General features: G+C 41.3%; 1 protein-coding gene across 2 annotated transcripts in view; it reads right to left on the minus strand.

Moving 5' to 3' along the window:
* The window catches only part of tbc1d22a (TBC1 domain family, member 22a), a 107385-nt gene that overhangs the window by 83664 nt on the left and 4285 nt on the right, over window positions 1-19436 (minus strand). For both annotated transcript variants that reach the window (XM_041029950.1, XM_041029952.1), the window contains exons 5-6: window positions 16461-16643; window positions 850-920 (exon numbers count right to left, since the gene is read on the minus strand). In XM_041029950.1, coding sequence (XP_040885884.1) covers window positions 850-920; window positions 16461-16643 — 254 coding nt within the window. The remainder of the gene's footprint in view (window positions 1-849; window positions 921-16460; window positions 16644-19436) is intronic.

Below are 19436 nucleotides of genomic sequence, written 5' to 3' on the forward strand. Positions count from 1 at the left end.
AGACAAACATGGACGATCAAACAACACCAACAGGAACAAACCATTATTGAGGTTTTATTTGTGATACATAAGCTAAAACATCCAGGCACACAAACATACACACAGTCAGCTAAAGTACTAAGGTGCCCCTCCCCTCCCCTGAGCCTGGCTGCCTACACTGCAGCCAGTGCTCTGCCACTCCATACAGCGTTATGAGCCCCTCACTTCAGTAGAGTACCAAACAAAGCAGCCGTTAATGCTTAAAGCACCCAGTAGGTAACCTCCCACCACCAAAAAACACAAACAGGCACACAGACACACACACACACCCTTAATGACATCTTTTCTGCGGCACATTAGCTATTGTGCGGTAATTAATGGGAGAGTCATGGTGTTCAAAAAGCCAGTCTTCCCTCTGCAGACTAGAAGCTGTACACCACAACAATGGCTTAATGAGTAAACACACCGTGTGTCTCATGAATAAATTATTTGTGCCTCGCAATTAATTTTCCCCATTGAAGTCTGAAAAAAAAGCAGGACTCTTACCAGTCTTCATAAATCAAAAAAGGGAGGGGGGTACGGCAAGAGAACATGACAACAACTTTGTGTGCGTGTGTGTGTGCATGTGCGCCTAAGATCATCCGTAATGTGTTTATTATTAATCGTGTGATTTTATCTCCATGAGCGAGTGTGAGTGTGTGGCTGTATGTGCATTTGATTAAGCTGTGTTTTTCATTGCAGGTTTATCTATGAGAATTCATAGGTTTTTCTCTTGAAGTGCGTTGGTCCGCAAGTTTGAATGTAATGAATGCACGGTGTTTGAATGTACAGTGTATGTCTATTGTATTTACGTGTGCTCAAAGAACTTACTGAAAGGAGTTTCCACGTAATTGGTCGGACCTGTCGGGGGATTCCAGACCAGCTGAGTTTCCGTAGCTCCTCTGTAAAACAACAACAAAAATACCAGAAGGTAAATTTTACATTCACCACTGAGCCTTTTCATGTTAAGATGTAGATTCCCTTACAGAGCATGCTCTGTATCATTGCCCAATATACGCATATCAAAGTATATATGGTCAATAAGTACTAACAAATTTCAGTAGAGGCTAAAGATATATATATATATCTTTAATTAACAGAGAGCACTGACTAACTTATCTGTAAAATGTCCCACTTAAACATATTAAAGCTGCAATGAATCAATTAGTCAATTAACAGATAATTAAACATGTAGCTACCACCAGCAGCTAGTCACACTGGCATCTCATTTGTTTAACACCTCCATCCGCCATATATGCCAACTATTTTGCTGCCTCAGTAAGATTAACAAACAACCAGCAGAGACTAGAACTGCTACTATTCTAGTGTTAATGCACCTGGCCAAGAAATAGATGGCACATAAAGCCTTGTAAAACAACCTTAAATATTTCATTTCACTTGGAAACATGTTTTATCTAAAACAATTACATTCTCAAGAGCCAGAAATATGGAAGTTTGTTGCCTTTTAAGAAATTGCTTTTTTCCGCCTTCCACCATGATTAACGTGTATTTACTACTATGTAGCTATTCCAGTATGTGGTGCAGGAGAAAAACTATACAATTTTAAGATGGCACTTTCAGTTTTTAATCAGCATACACGGCTGACTCTCCCATCTGTTTCAGGCAGTGACAGATAACCTAAATACTAACTTCATGGTCTGAGAAATACTGGCCTACTGTGATAAAAGGAATCCATCTGCAAATTTCAATTTCAAACAATTACTAGATAAGTAAGTCATTCTTGGACAGCTGAATCAATGATTCAACCTACCAACCAGTCATCCAACCATGCCTCTGCTGTCTAAACGTCCCTTCCTGTCTGTTTTTCACTCAACTGAAATTATCTGATGGGATAGAAGTGGATTATTAACTACTCTCTCACCCAGGCCAGGTGAGAGAGACGGTGGGCTATAATGTAAAATAAATCTGATGGAGAGGTGCAAATTGAACTTTTAAATGGGCAGAGAGAGGTTCCTTTTGGGTCCATGAAGACCCAGAAAATATGGCTTAATGCTAGGTGTCTCAGATTACATCTAAACCATACCCAGGTCTCTCTCTCTCTTTCTCTAACACACACTGACAGTAGGAGATGACGGTTGGGTATAGGGATCAACAGTGACTCAAGGGAAACTGCTTTGTCTTGTGGTATTTAGCAACCTGTGTCTTGTATTTCATCCTATTTTCAGTGAATCGAACATAACAACCAGGCTACGATAAAAGTATAGGATCTAATTTCCCTGCAGCAGAAAGAGATCATGTTCATAACACATAATATCATCATCATTTTATCCTGTTGGACGTTTGGGTGAAATCTGATCACAATTCACCTCCAAAACGTGTTTTGTGAGGTCACAGTGACCTTGACCTTTAACTTTTGACCACCAAATTCTAATAAGCTCATCCTTGAGTCCAAATGGACTCCAGGCATTCCCACCAGGCATTCCTGTTATGTTGCAAGAACAAGACAGACTTGACCTTTGGCCTCTGACCACCAAAATCAAATCAGTTCATCTTTAAATCCAAGAAAATATTGGTGCCAAGTTTAAGGAAATTCCCTCAAGGCGTTCCTGAGATATCACATTCACGAGAATGAGACAGACGGGTTGTCGCCTGAACAGAGGTATAAAAACGCAGTGGAAATCTGTTCACTTGCAATTTCACTGCCACTTGTTCACCTGCTTTCCAAGAGTGAAGGAATGAGAGGAAATTGATTTCTGTACAATGAAATAGCACGGATTTAACATACTTTTCTGAGTAATAAACAAATAAATAAATAAACAGATGTACCTAATGAATAAGCCAAATTCTTCCACAACTCTTATTCAAGGCACTGGCTGGAAATTGATAAGCCCTTTGCACAGAGTGAACAGTATTGATTAGTGCTGCCAGATGACTCTGCCTTCCCTGTTCTTCAAGGCAAATGCAACAGAGAGTCAGTGACAGATAGCAGAATAGGAAATAGCAATCACCTAAACAGCAGTGGGCTAAGTCCATTGGCTAAATTGAGTGAAACGCATTAGAGCTTGTTCAGCTGATGGGAGCAGCTATTTATTCACTATAGTTCCTGTGCATCTTCCACTTAAAAGTTCCCCCTTACCTTGTCCCCCAGTGACTTTAATTATATAGAAATTCAATACAGTGATCTAGTGCGCAGCATGGCTCTGTTGGTTTGGAGGGTGTCAGAGCCCCACAGTATGAGAAGGTTTCGATTACCCCAAGGCTTACTGTGCAGCAGCAACTTGCTTTTAAAAACAAAGATAAATAAAATTCTCTCAGATATGATACAGACTACAGAAGCTGTGAAGCAGAGGTGCTCCAGGTTTTCAAAGGAGTCTCTCTGTCTGTCCTTCGCCTTCCCTCTCCTAAGGACTACAACAAGTGTGATGTATGGAAATCTGTGCATGTGTTTGAAAATGAAAGAAAATCTTGGGGTGTAGAGTTGGAAAGAAGTGAGCTTACTAGACCTCTGCAGTCCACTCATCTCTGCTTGAGGCTAGCAGCTCGAGGCTACGTTAGCTGTGGCTGAACTGTCGGTGGTTGAGCTGCATTGTGAGCAATGTAGGCACCAGATTTTACAAGGAAAAAGAATGTATGAAGTACAAAGACCAACATCTCTGGTTCTGCTGCATTAATTTTTATCCTTTTTTTAACCTGCCACCTTGAGTCTGATTATGTTACATATGCTAAATCCGACAAGTACTCTCTTACAAATCAGTTTAATTTACTGCTAATTTTCTGTTTTATCATGCAACACTTTATGTTAGTGATACAGTGTAAAATGAAATATTGATGCCACAGCAAGCAAAACTGATTAGGATTGTGGACCTGTCTCTGGGTTGGAATCGTTGCCAGTCCCAGTCCCAGCGTGGTTCGTTAGGGTCCAGTTTTGCTGGCTCATGAAAGACTGATCCATAAGCTGTGGTTACTGATTGCCACTACTGCATGTCAAAGGATTTGTGTATTTTCTTTTTTTTCAAATTTTGCATTAACTTTCACAGCTGTAACTGACTGCTGGATGAATTTGAACCATTAGGCCGATAGCAATGACATCTACCTTTCACACATGCAGAGTGGGACAACTATATATATATATATATATATATATATATATATATATATATATACAGCAAAGTCCAGGTCTTTAAGGGTGAAATCGTTATCCTATGTGCACCTCTACATTCATTACGCTCCTAACAGCTAGTCAAGGGTGTCTCTCCTCTTACCTTGCACCCTTTGAACCTTCATTTGCACTGTCAGACAAAGAAATTAGTCCATGAATCTTGTGGACTCAGGCTTAATTAAACTATGTTATATTCCCCCCCACCTGGCATTAATCTCACCGTAGGGGGTTTAGAGAGGAGGGGTAAAGGGGTGTGGGGCACAAGTTGGCTAATGGTCTTTACATCCTGATGCTGCAGTGATCTCCTGAACACCTCGTCCTCTCTGATCAAACATTTAGCATGAATGGTTTGTGGAAGAAAGAATGTGCGCAGTGAAGGGGCTTTTGTATGTGTGTGGGCATGTGTGAATGTGTGGAAGGGGCAAGGAGCAAATATTTACTTGGCACTATGTGGCCAGAAGAACAAGCAGATGTGCCCGTTAGACCCATACATCATATACAGAAAACCACAGACACAGCCTCTGCTCCTGCAAATCGCTGTATTCCAAACCCTCTCCGACAGAGAGCCGGACCGCTGCAGAATCCAAATCACTGTTACCTCAATGTGAGCTCGGATGACCCACAGCTTGACTGTCAGATTAATGATGCACTGCACTGGTACAGTGCATGAAAGGACAATGGTACTAGGATGAGGCTTTCGTCAGATTCTTCCAGTTTCACGCGTTTTAATTAGTCCTGGGCGAAAAGGCTGCTTTGAGAAGAGGTCTGCACAAGGAAATATATAATCCATAATCCATCTGTGAAAGAGACTCTGTGGTGATGCTTTATTCTAATGCAAATACACTCTCATAGGAAATGTGTCCATTCCTCTATTTCCTAAATGCTTACTATATAGCCACACTCATCTCAGCTCCAATTCGAGAGAAATAATTTCTGCGGAATAAAACTCAATTTCCCACAGTGGGCAGAGACAGAGAGGGCGATATGAGCATAGTTGATGTACGGGCTAAATTGCAGATGTCGTTTCATTAGTGTGAGGCTAGCTCATCTCTCTCAAAACATATCTGACTCTCTAGGGCATCTCTTGTGCATTATGAATGAGACAGTCAAGCCCCAGCTCCTCTGGAATAAATTAAAGGCATTTCGTGACATTTTGAAAATTAATCTGTTGTTTTTGCTCAGCGGGCACTTGTCACAATGTGGGCGAAAAAGTTTCTGCAACTGTCCTGGAGGCGACGAGGGACTAGCTGTCCCAGCCAGTTTCAGCGAACAAAGTTAACAATGCAAACAAGCCATTTTAAGCCGACAGATTTGTCACTCCCCCTTATGTATAGTAATCTGTAGTAAAAGAAAAAAAAACGCTGCTAATTGAAATAGTGAAAACATTCCTTTAACAGGTCTCTATACAAACAATGCAGAGGCAACTCATTAAAGCAAAAACTCTATTTACAGTCAATTCAATCCAGGCAATCATTTCTAAGTATACATCCAGAAGTACAAGTGGGGGCAAGAGAAAACACAATTTCCCTATTGGGACCATTATTATACACATGCTCTGGATCTAGTGCGATCAGAAATGTGAGTGTTTATCATGCTGGTAGGCGCAGAGCTCAGGGGTCTGGTCTGGAGGAAGCTCTATTCCTCGCTGACATGAAAAACACCTGTAACATCAGCAATGTGCAACTCAAGGACAACTGCTGCTAGTCTTTCCTCTGTGTGTCTACTGTATTCCATTATGCATGAACTTACAGGGGTGCACTTTGTCTTGGCTGGAGTTAAGCTGGGGACCACAGGGGGTGATTAGGACACCATGTACCTTCTGTTGAATACCCACAACAGCTGCTCTGATGTGGGACCCTCAAAGGTAATGAATGCTCAATGACTCCTGAAACATTCAAAGGGCAAAATATAACTAAATATCATGTTTTTATTTCATTAAAACGTATTTAACCAGCCAAGAGAACCAAAAGTACTATAGAACTGCAGCTTGAGAGTAGTTTAAAAGGAGATGGAAGGTCACATCAAATGAACACAACATGGAGTTTCCCAGTGTAGTCACTCATGGACCTTTGCCGACAGCAGCTCCAGTGAAGCAGGTGGGGTTGGGTGGGTGTCTTGATAAAAGCCACCTCAACTGCACTGTACTTGCTGAGGGAGGAGGGAATGTGTCTTATTCACCTTTCTGGCCCAGATTCGCTCAGTCTGCATGGGGATTTGGACCACTTACATGTGGGTCACAGGACCATTTCTTTAACATTTTGGCTATGTAACACATTTTCAGTGGCAAGTGTCTGAACAAAGAGCTGAAGTGAAACTGGAACTTAGGGGTTTTGTTCCACAGATAACTAAAAATCCAGCCTTGGAACAAAGACTTACTATACTATAAGTAAGGTAATTTAAATTTAAGTCCTGGTGCAGCTCTATTATAGATATAGCAGCCCTGCTGCTGTGATGGCAAATTTTCACAGTTGCTGTAGTTCTTCATATGCTGACGAATTAATAGTTGTTTAACTTTTAACTAAGTACATTAATGGATGCCAATTTGTCTTGAAATGTGAACAGTAAACCCCAGGAATCAGTTTCATTCTTCAGAAACAATGATGAAAGAAAGGCCGGACCTGATGTCCTGACCTTGGCTTCCTATTGGGCGTAGATCTAAGGAGCCCTTAAGAATTTAATTTAGATTCCAATCTTGATTATACACAAAGGCCAAGCACATAGTCAAGTGCCACTGTTAGAATCATGCATGCATTGATAACAGACTCTTTGCCCCCTGAGTGGACTGAAACAATAGAGTTCGGGGAGCTTAACAGGCTGAGCAAGGGCTCTTACTATAACCAAGCAACATGAAAACTAGAATCGTGCTTGCAGTTGTATGCCTTCACCAACCAGTCAAAGATGCAGACTCCTATAATACATGAAGTGACAACTTTGAAGGTATTTAATAAAAAGGTATTTGACTTGACTTTGTTAAGTTGTAATTCTTGTTCTGCCATATGTCTACTCCATTAATTCAATTCAATTCAATTCATCGAGAGTCAAATTCCTTGCATGTGTTCACACGCTTAGCCAGCTGATTTAGACGGAGCATAAAGCTACAAACATGGACGCTGCTGCAAAAAAAGCTACAAATTCTAACCTGAGGATGCTTCACACAGCACAGAAGATCTAAACAATCACCACAGTTTCAAAGTGTGAACCCAACACAATATGGTCCCTTCTGCTCCTGAGGTATGGTGCTGAATAATGGCCAGAAAAGCATGTGAATTCCTGAGTTATAGCCAAAAATGTGTTATGTGAGGCCCATGACCATGAGCTTTGAACACCACATTCTAATCAGCTGATTCTTGAGTCCAATATGATTTTTATACCTCTGGCCACAGCTGTTGCCAGTGCAAAGGCATAAAAATAAAATGGAGATAAGTATGAAAGAATTTGAGTGTGTGTGTGTGTGTGTGGTTGTAAGTGTGTATATGCAAGTGTGTACCTGCACCTCTTCCATGTCTGCCTGTCTACCTGCCTGTCAGTCAGTCCACCTGCCTGGGTGCATGGGTCTGTATGAAGGCCAGTAAGAAGAATAGAAGAGGGGAAGAAGCACTGTCAGTCAGTGCTGGCTGAGCAAGGAGCTGATGGGAGCAGGAGGGAAGACGGTTGGCGGGCCGGAGCCATGCACTATTCAGGCATCATTCAGACGGAGCGTGACCGCTGGGGCAAAACGCCACAAGGTTCTCGGCAACACACGCTTTCACACATGTGAATACCGCACACACCTGCCAAAACTGAGGTTCATATTCAGCAACAGGAGCTGCCTCAGCAAATCAACAATCAACACTGTGGCACGAAGGTTTTCATGATCTTATCCTTGGGAAGCACCACAATCAATAGTTCTCTTGCTGTAAATACTATGGTACGTAATCCAAAACACCTGCCATGGATAATATTGCAATGTTAAAAAGTAGATAAATGCTATCCCCTCTTACAGGCACTGTCCCAGTGTCATCTGAAGCCTGTTTGCCAGTGAGGTCAGAAAAACAATACAGTCAGGACAGACACCTTTATCATGCAGTGTATTAAAAAGTTAAGCTCCCCACCTATAAACCTTGAATACTGTGAGAGAGTCCTGAATGGTCTAACTCATCTAGAGGACAAAGTGATGGCGCCAGGGAGCAGACGGCTCGTAAACTAATGGGACTCTTGTAAAAAGATACTCCCCCCTGGATTATACCTGCTCAGGAGGCCTGATGGATGGCCCAGATGGCTGGGAGAGGACACCGGGCATAGATGAGTGTACAGGTGTTAGAATATGTGTGTGTGTGTGTGTGCTCTTTCGTGTGCTATAACAAGGACTTGTATAGTCAATTCCCTGGAGCTTGCCTTGCCTTTAACTGATTTAGATGAAACAGGTTCTAAAATATCTGACCTAGTGACACTTTTTTTAAAAGAAGCAAAGTTTTTGAGGGAATAATCAGACATTTTGAATTTCAGTTATTTTACTTTTGCAGCTAGTGGTTATATTGGGAAGAACCGTTTTCTACATTTAATGGTCTTTAAAAAAAAAAAAAAAAAAAGAAGCTGCCTGTCAAAGGATAATGAGCTACCACAGTGCACCTGGCAGTTGTGAAATTCAGTGAAAAACAGTGATGCTGCTATACAGAGCAGGAAGGCTGCTATACAGATTCCAAACCCTGTTCCTACATTGTGGCACATTTATGGCCAAAAATCTATCAAACTGTATCTGTCACTGGGAAATGTTAACCTAATCATGCAAGTGCACACACACAGAAACATCCTTTCCAAATGCCATTCAAGTGACAGGAGCAGGTGAAGAATAATGTATGTCGAACCATTTTTTTTTTAATGTTTACAGAGGCTTATGTTACCCTCTACACTTTAATATTATTATTTTATTATTAATTTAATTTGGGTTTTGTACTCTTAGTCAATCATAATAGTTTGAAGACATTAAGTTTGAATGTGATGGACCATTATTTTCTATTGGTTGACATTTTAAAGACTAAAAGATTAATCGATAGTGAAAATAATCGCTGAGTGTGCCTCTACAACACAGCACAAACAAGTCTCATTGCCTTGTGACTAGTTGGTTTTGAGTCCTTTGCTGTGGTGAGACATAAAATCAAATCTGGAGCTCAAACATTACCAAAGTTAACTGCTTACTTCCAAGTTTGCTGCTGGATATTTCAGCAGTGGTCTAAAAAGAAAGCTGAGCCTTAAGGAAAGAAATTATTAATCATGTATAAACTTGCAATACAATTTAGAAAGATGTCACAGAACGGATAAAAACAAAACTCTGGCTATGTCTAGTCAGATTGCTTTTTTCTGAAACCCTAAATTAATAAATCACTGAGTGTAGAAAATAAAGCATAGGGTTGAACTAAAGCTGTTGCCAGTGGACACATGAAGCAGCACGTCCCAGTGGCCAACAGAGAACAGGTGTGAACTGTAATGGCTGAAGTGTGTTCAGTCAAGCTTCTCTTAGAAGAGAAAGGATGAAAAGTTCACACGTAAGACCACATGGTGTAACATATGAATAAACTAAGCCAGACAATCTGGGAGGCTACTGACACAGACAGCTGGTGGTTGGACCAACCTCATTAAGTCAGGTGTTTTGCCTGGGGACATCCTAGGAGGCAGAACACACACAGAGCAACAATCGTGCGCATATACTGTACATACCATGCAAAAGGCACACAGAGTACAATTTTAAAGCACAACATTTGAAATTACAAAATGCTGTGACTTCAAGATTCAGTATTTCTCACAGTATGTACTTTCTAAGAATAAGATAGTTACAGAGAAAACAACATACGATGCATTTTCTCTTTATCCTCTCTAGCTTTCGTCAAATGCATACTGTTTATGTCTCAAGTAAAAGAGAAACCTTGCACTGAGAATTCACATGGAAACCACCTCACTGTACATTTGCCAGAGATTTAACTACCTAGACAGTCTAATGCCACATTATCATTTCTTTTACACTTTGCAAGCCCGTGACGCACACCTCTAAAATTGTCACACGTGCACAGAGGCATTAGGGCTGAGTTAAATTGAATTACAGCGCCACTTCCCACTTTGATGGCGGCTATTAACTTTGCAAACAGTGCTGATGGTAAGCCTATCATATGGTGGCTGCTGTGAAACAGGATTGCGGATTGTAGCACGACAGAGTGTGGAGCAAGCAACTCGTAGCAGAAAGTAGCAGACCCTCCTAATCATAGCTGCTGCAGTGAGGGTGATGGCAGCAGGGGAGAAGCTGTGCTGTGGTGGTGCTGGAGGTGTAACAAAGAGCTGCAGCACCCCCAACAGAGGGCAGAGACACACCGACAGGCAGCAAAGGCAATGAAATGAAGTGTGTGAGTGTGTGTATTCCTGTGGACAGTTATTTGTTTTCTTTTCTGATTTCTTATTGTCATTTAGCAGCTTCTTTGTGTTTGTGTGCTCTGGTGTGTTATTTATGGTGTCGATGGCCCGCAGACGTACAGTGTGTGTATTAGGACGCATGTGGGAGTACACGTGTGAGGTGGACTCTGCCTCTTATAATGCCCACACAAAGAGCAAACAGAAAGCAGGAAAAAGGAAGACGAGAAAAGACAAGCAAAGACATGTACTGATGAAAAGGGGAAGTAAAAGACTGCATGGATAAATTGCCAGGAAAGAGAAGAGGAGAAAGGACCATTGCCATAGCAACAGCAGTATTTCTGTCATCCAGCAATAACTGCTTGATGTCAGATGCCAGCTCTTGGTCTTAAAATCTATTAAAAAGAAAAAGATATGCAGAAAGTCTGTAAAGCCTGGCATTATGGCTTATAGCCCATCACAGAGCGAGTGGCTCACAGAGGGTTTACAACAGTAAAGACACGCACAAAATCAGCCACACACACACTACTTATTCCTGAATTTTGAACAGAGCTGGCAGAAAAATAATAAGTCTTGTTTTTAAGAGCAGCTGAAAAAGCGTAAAAGTGAAATCTATAACAAGCTATAGGAAAATATGGGAGACCATCTTGTCAAACATGTCATTATGGCCGGGCCCCAGGGGGCCAGGAGTGCTGTGCCCACCCAAATTAAATTGACGGGACTTTTAACTACAAGCTATAAACTTTTCACTGTTGTTTATTTATTAAGTCTAAGGGACCTAACTGGAAGTCTGGCATATTTGCTCCCTTTAGCGCGCTGCCAGTGTGGCTGTTCTATTGGCGCCGTTCTGTGCACAGAAACTGGGCTTGTGTCCTGGTGTTTTTCACAAAAAACACACAACACTACACTTAGCTGCAGTGCACACAAACTTATCTGTCTAATTCATCAAGTTTTAAAATACTTCCAGGACAATCAAATTAGGAGGGAGAGCACTTGTTTTCCAAGATGTGACATTTGAAAAATGAAATGAGAAACAAGAAAATAACCCCAGTTCTGTCATATGGAAAAATCAAACAGCCTCAGATATCTCAAAAGTGGTGGGAAAAATCAATCAATCAATCAAGCAATCAATCAAGGAATCAATCAATCAAGCAATCAATCAAGCAAGCAGGCGGTTTGGGTAACAGAAGCCTGTCTGTGTGTCCGTGTTTATGTCTGGTTTAGTTGCGTACACTGACAGGCTCTATGATCAATACAGATCAATATCAAGGTCTCTATAAATTAACGATTTTCAGTGTGGCACTTGGCAGCTGTCAGTCATAATTCAGCTTTATAGCTTGGGATGGAAAATGCAGAGCTCCATTTTATTTTCTGATTAGCGAATCAGTGGTGTTTACATGCTGTTCAGTCTGATTTTCATTTTCCCTGCAAATGATAAATTAGCAATTCTGTACTGACAAATACGGTACGGGTCTTTTGATTGAAACTTCATCTAAGCACACTGCAGTCAAATATCTGCAAGCGTATTTATGTAAATGTTCTTCTTTTCTTCAAAACAGCAGGAATTTCAGTAAGCTGTAGATACTGAGGGTTTGGGTGGGTAGGGCTTTATATGCAGTGTGCCTCTTTGCTTCAACAAACACTCAGTCTGATATTAGATAAGGTTGTTATGTGAATATGGACAGTAGAAAGTGGTTTGGCAAGACAATCACAGAAATATAAATGTGAGTCTTGATTCTGATCCATCATCAACTCCTGAAGCTCAACCAACAATGTAGCCGAAATAATACAGAAACACTGATGGTGTTTTAATTTAATAATGAACACTTTTAAAGCTTTAAAAAAACAAAAAAAAGCAAGAAACTAAACAGATGTCCATCTAGATGGAAAACCATTTTAACCTCAAAAGGTGGGTGATTTGATTTTACCTGGGAAGTGCTGCAATAAGACGTGAAACACATGAAGTGGAGGAAGTAGCTCTATCACTTTAGCCCTTTTTCCTCAGCTTCCCATCTGAAATTACTCCCTCCTCACTGAGCGTACAGTGGGTGCTGTGTTCAGGTTCACGCAACAGACAGGCTCGCCTCAGGACATCAGGAATAATTAGGCGAGATCAACCTGAACATCAATCACCCTACTCTCGCATATGCGCAGGTCATCACCTTCTACATGACCTTACATGCTAAACAGACCGCTGTCACAACCTGTCGCAAGGCTCAACGGAGAAAGAAAGAGAGGGAGAGAGAGAGAGGGTGTGTTAAAGAGACAGGGAGACTCTGACAAGGATGCTAAAGATCTGAATGCAAAGGAGATCATGAAGGCAAGTTGGACGGGTATAATGATCAAAAAACAGTAAACGCTGACTGGTGGAAACTGGTGAACGAGGGTGCCTGCTGTTGTTTTATTGCACCACCCCTCCCCCTCAACTCAGTGCAGGTTTCTTCTGACTAACAGTTCTATAGGCAAAAGTTTCACATCACTTCAGGCATGTAAAGTATAACTTCATGCTGCGTGAGCAGACTGACAAGGCGAGGCAGCTATAACGCTAAGTTATGGGCTAAATCCATCGAGTTCACAAAATCGCACACATTCATACAGTGCCCAACACGGTCAGACACCAACAAACGCACTGTAGACTGGCAGCCCTGACATGTCGGGGGGCTTGTCCCAAAAAAATGGCCGCCTCCGCAATTAATGACACCATTCAAGTGAGAGACCAGCCAATGGATCATCCAAGCCCCCCCCAAACCTTCCTTTGAGCTCAAGGACAGTCGGTCAAATTTCTCTTTTACACAAGGGGGCGTCATCCCCGCTGACAGTGCCTACTGCTATGTGTGGAAATTTGTATGAGTGTAAATGAGTCACAGACAACAGGGACACTGGGGGACAATGACCTACGCTTTAGGGACAGGGAGTTTAATTCATCTTGTCATCTTGCTTGTATTGTTGCTTAACTGAAAACTGCAATTATCAGCTCATGTGTAAATGGTAAAATACACTACGTGAAAAAAACATTATATGAGTATTTCAAAAAAGACATGTTCATGCCCCAAAACAGAACAACTTTATTAACCAAGGTCTAAAAATGACTCATAACGACTGGCAAACAATGCTATTTATCACTTTTGTTCCAGAAATATTTTGAATTCCATCGGATGGTGGCAATTACAGTTTTTTCGTTCCGTATTCACATCTATATCCCATTCTTTGCTGCTGCAATGACCCAATTTCCCCACGGGGATCATTAAAGTTTCATCTTATCTTATCTTATCTGCCCCTATCCCTCTCCCCTCCCCTATCACCCCCCCTCCCCCAGCCCTTCACTTAATTATGTCCCGTGAATGAAGTTCATCTTTCATGCTGCCAGCAGCCGGCAGCGTGGCTCGCCCGTTCTGGGCTATCTAATCATGGTGCAGAGACTAAACTAAATTTAGACAGCCGGCTTGTGATGCCTGGCAGGCTCTAATGGGGGCTGACATCTCAAGACACTTTGCTGATGTACAGGATACACTCTGCTCGAGCAGGCCGCAACCAAAGTTGACTAATGCTGATGACTTGTGAACCAGTTTGTTTTGCTCAAAAAGTTTTCAAGGGGATCACACACAGAGGTGAAGTACTGTGCTGACTAAGGCCATTCAAACTTAATGAAATCCAGCATTTACATTTTAGGATCTCAGCCAATGCTCTCAGTGTGTGCACCTAACAGTAATCTACATGTGGCAAGTAAAGCAGTGGCAAAGTGCTCCGAGTGACACACAATTTTACACAACTTACACAACCAGCCATGTCTGTTGACCGATATGGGAACGCACCTTAACATACTGGATAAGATATTTTCATGGTGGTAATGATAATGTGATAATCACTAATAATTAACAAGGAAGTGCTCTGATTTTATATATCAAAGTCTGTACTACTGATGTCACTTGAGTCAGTGTTGGTTGAGGCTGAAGACAACAAGTTTGAGAATGAAAAATATCTGTGTGCGTGCAGTTAGAAAGAAGAAAGGTTCCAAACCTCTACAGCCCACCACCTCATCTTTGCTTGAGGCTAGCGGCTCATGGCTACATTAACAGATACAGGCATCACCCGCCTGAACCTGTGACCAAACTGTCGGCGGTCTAGCTGCACTGCGGGTAACGAAGGCGCCAGGTTTTCAAGTGGAAAAAGTATCTGTGATTCTACAGCATCGCATTTTGACTTTTTTCTCCATTGTTCATCATCATCTCCAAAAATATGACAAAAATGCTAAACGCTTGATGGCTTTTAATGTGAAACAGATGGAGGATGTTTTGACTTTGCCTTGACAGCAGTGACACCAAATCTCTGTGCAACAGCAGCAAGAATATATTAGAAAACGGAGAGGATTCTTACTAAAATATGACAAAGTACAGTTGTAAAAGAGGAGAAATCTGAGAAAAGGCTTGCCTCCAATAATAGCCCGTCTCAAATAAATGCCTGGTAGCCTCCTCAGTTGTGGTAAATTAAGACCAAAGCTACCACTTGAGACTGGAGGCTACGGTATTTAAACTGTGACATTTCTGCAGTGAAATATCTCCGACACACTATTTTACCATTTAGCATATTTAGGGTATTTAGACAGGTACATAACCCATTCTCCTGCTAAGAACCGCACTTTTAAAATTCCCTTCCCTCGTCTCACTTCATGCTCCCCTTCTATCAGGTACACTCAACACTCACATATACACACACACACACACACACTGCACCCTAAGCACATAAAAACTATCCAAGGACATCAGATGTATATCCTTAATCTTAACACACAGAAGAGACGGGAACGTAAAAAAGGCTTTTAACAGAGTTTGACGGTACATCCTCCTCCATTAATGCACAAGACAACTTCTATATTTTTCATGAGCCAGTTTCTGCGCTTTTACAAAAACCGACTGAGGTCATGGTAACAAACAATTTAAAGCATTTTTTTTCTTTTTCACAGCACGTACACATCCTCCATTCCCAGAACTCAAGTCTGAATATGTGTTATCAAGACACACCATAAATATAAAAAAAAGGGTTTCAAAGTGCAACCAAGTACGGATGCAGAATTAAAATGCTTAAGTGATTGAAATAATACAAATAAAAATTACCTGTCTCTGAAACGGACTGGAGTGACAAAATATAATTTGATTAAAAATACAACCCAAATTTTTTTGTATAGATTGTGATAACAGTGATTCTTAATGACAATTCATGTTGTTGTTTCAAGGGACAAAATCTTTACGTAAGACACAAAGTCTGTATCTCATGTAAGATTACATCTTACAGTTCTGTTTTTTTTTCCTGTATGAAGATATAACTGCAGATGTTTCTGCCAAATGTCCCTATAACTCTGCACATTCAAGGGAGCTACGGTCGTTACATAACGCCCCATCTGTAAATTATAGCCTGGTCACTGTCTGGATGTTGACATTCAAATTGTACACTCAGATTGGCTCAAGTGGCAAACTTTTCTTTGATGTAGTTTTGTCTACTTGAAACAACGTCATGCAACATGTTGGTGCATCGCAGTCGCCAAAAGTTAGTTTCAGAGGACACAAAGTCAACTGTAAAGAGAGAGGTCTGCAAGGATTTCATGGCCACTGGGGTAGCAGTGGTAGCAAACAAAGTCTCTTGGGATGGATAAACAATAAAGGCCTGTCGTTTGGTTAGAACAAAGGCCTGTCATTTGCTTTTGTTGTTGGTGGTATTTTTTTCCCTTGTAATCTGCATGTCCAGATGGCAGGATGACTTTCTCCCTCACAGCATCGTTAAAAGCCCGGCACAGCTGGCAGGCTGAGAGTGAGCAAACTATGAGTGAGAAGCAAAAGAGCGCGAGGAAATGAAAAAGTGACAGAGCTTAGAGAACAAAAAGAAAACGGTAAAACTAGACACAAGCTGAGCGATGCGGAGAAAATGGAGTACCAGTTGGATGAGTATCTCTTACCCAGATCTGTGTTGGGTCCAGCCAGCAACTGTTTGAATTTATCCAGACGGGACGCTTCCCTCTCGGTCATGGCTGGGGTGCCAGATGTGTTCTGGTCAGCCATGCGAGCCACCAACGGGATGACGGGTGGCCGATGGGGCAGAGACCGCTGTCTGTGGAGGGCTGCGCATTCACCTGCTGCATCTGGTGGGCAGATAAAGACGGGTTACATAAACACACAGACAACAAATGGAGGGATTTCACATGATGCAGCACAGGATCTTGTGGACATGATGGAGGTCTGTAGCTTTTTGCCAAGCTGAAGAGAGCATATGTCATTACATGTGAAAGGACTAAAGATTTTGTGCTTCCTACCAGAAGTTTCTAATTTGCTCAGAAGTGTGTTTGGATCTCAGTCTGACAAACTTTGTTTACATTTTCAAACCGCATGGTTTTACTCCAATGTTTTAATTTCTCCCTCATCCTCTTCCTCCTGATCTAACAACAGGAATGAGAGAGGTGTGGGTGGAGGCTAACAGTTTTCTACAGCTCCATATTGCTCCATATTCGCCAAACCATGGCAACCATCCAATCAGATCTCAAGGATTTGATTTAAATCTATTTTGGAACAAAACCATGCCCACATATTTCCTTTCACTTCACATTACTAAAGATAAAGACGTTCTGACTTCTGTTTCACTTCTCTGTTTCTTCTACACAGAGAACTTTGCAACTACGAGTTATAAGTAGTTCCAGTAACTGCTGTGCACAGCAACTTCCCATGTTAGTTAGTTTGCTTGCTCGTTAGCATGTTATCAAAGTTATATTCAAGAACTTTTTTCAGGATCACTGAGCTGATATTTTTCTACAAGTCTAATCCGTATTTCTGAAAAAGTACTAAAGAGCACGACTGTGGCCAACACGTGGACGACTTAATGCCACGGTAACCTACACTTGGAACCCAATGGGACTATTGCCTTTTAGATATAACCTTACTGTATGGTTCCAGGTGGTAATGAATGTAGTTACTGTTAATGCTTTGTTTTGTAATCAGCCTCCAGGATGGCAGCAGTTGTTGCAAAATTTCTGTGAAGCATCTATAATGGGTATACAAACACATTAATTCAGTCTGCTGAGGGCCACATGTTCCCCCAGATGTGCTAAATAAAAAAAAAAAAAAAAAGAAAGAAAGAAAAAAGGACAGAAAGAGTCAAACACATTACAAAACAGACACCACACATAGAGACAGGTTATGAACAAGCTGGTGAGGTCAGGGTGTCAGTGTGGAGAGGGATGATCCGTCTGTCACACTGAACACTAAGCAAATGTTCATAAAGAGCCCTGTGTTCATAAAGAGCCCTGCCAACATTTCACAGTGCAGGAGCAAACCTCTACACATCTACTGAGCCTCGATAGTCACACAAACACTCCATAGCAATTAAAAAAACTGGAATGCTGCCGATTTTAATACCCTTTTCATTTTTTACAGGAACAAATAAAAAGCTACAAATTTGTTCTCAACCACTTTATTTGCACTTTGAAAAATTAAAAAAGATTATTAAAGCCGGCAGCAGTTTCTTTGTAGGGGAACCTTTTGTGTGACTGAAACAGTGAGCTCCTTTTACAGTCCATTTAATAACTTTTAAATTTTAAGGGGCTATAAAAGAAAAAGTCAAGATAGTGGAAGTTAGTTGTCTATCACAGTATGCCGCATCAATTAGTACAGATGAAGGAGGAAAAGCACGTGTTCAAGTGCAAAAACATAAACAGAGAGCACATCCCCTGAACCAATATTACAGAAAATCATAGTGTATAGTGCATATTTTTGCCAGAAATACAAGAGGCTGCAGAAATCAGAAATCCCCAATGACCACTAGCTTCTGTGTGTGTGTGTGTGTGTGCCTTGCTCTCTTAGATGCAGTGTAATAGGATGATGAGCGCCAAGTCTATGATGTATGTAAGTATACGGAGAGAGTCTGAGCCTCACTAATGAAAGCCATGCTGTGTGCCATTATCAAGAAGAGAAGAGAACAGAAAAGAGGAGAGGAGAGGCTACAAGAATTGAAAAATAAAACATACAATAAAATCAGACACCAGCAAACACAGCACTCTGCCTTACTGTAACTGTGCATGTCACTTGGTTTACCCACCTGCCAAGCACACTGAGTGTGCATGTATTCACGCTTGCATATAAGTGACAGTGTTTTTGGTTTTGTTTTTCACCAAAGGGTGTCATCTTGCATATCCTTGTATCCATAAATGACATGACAGTGCATGCTAGCCCATGCTGTGTCTTCTCTGAGAAGATAAGAGGTACTGCCTGAAGCCAAAATCCTAGTTATTTTATCTGTATCTAAACACAGCAACAGGCAGACACCCAGGCAGACAGGCAGATGACCTGCCAGACAGGACAACAGTCAGCCAGACGTTCACGATGTTTGGCGTCTGCTGCAACTGCTGCTGATGTTACAATCTGCAAACCAACAGTAGAACCATCTCTTTACAACCTTTCTCTTCTATTTGTTTAGAGGGAAGTCTGCCCTACTGTACCCAGGTTTAAGTTTCCACACTTGCTTCTATCTTTTAACTAAAATCATTTGATTATAAAGGCTTTAGTATTTGCATGATCTCAAACTGTTTCAATGCTTTACACTCTGCCAAAACCACAAGCGAGTCCAATCAAAGTGGCAGTCTATCAGTAACACTGCTCTGCAGAGTGATAACATCTGCCAAGTATTTTTTTGCCCATTTCTCTGCTGTCTGGATGCTGAATGGTTCTGCTGAAATTTGATGTCATTGGAATGTGGTGACACAAAAGCAGCTGTGAGACCAGAGTGAATAAATATACAAAAAAATATATTTGTTGTTAAAAAATATTGTAGTTTGTGAACCAGAAAAAGTGAGTGAGTTGTTTCCTAAAATTCTGAGTATGTTCATCTATTTTATTCTATTTATACCAAACCATTAAAGTCAATATGGCAACATTTCCTGTGTGTC

This window comes from Toxotes jaculatrix, chromosome 22, assembly GCF_017976425.1.
Source record: "Toxotes jaculatrix isolate fToxJac2 chromosome 22, fToxJac2.pri, whole genome shotgun sequence".
In the NCBI taxonomy this organism is placed as follows: Eukaryota; Metazoa; Chordata; class Actinopteri; family Toxotidae; genus Toxotes; species Toxotes jaculatrix.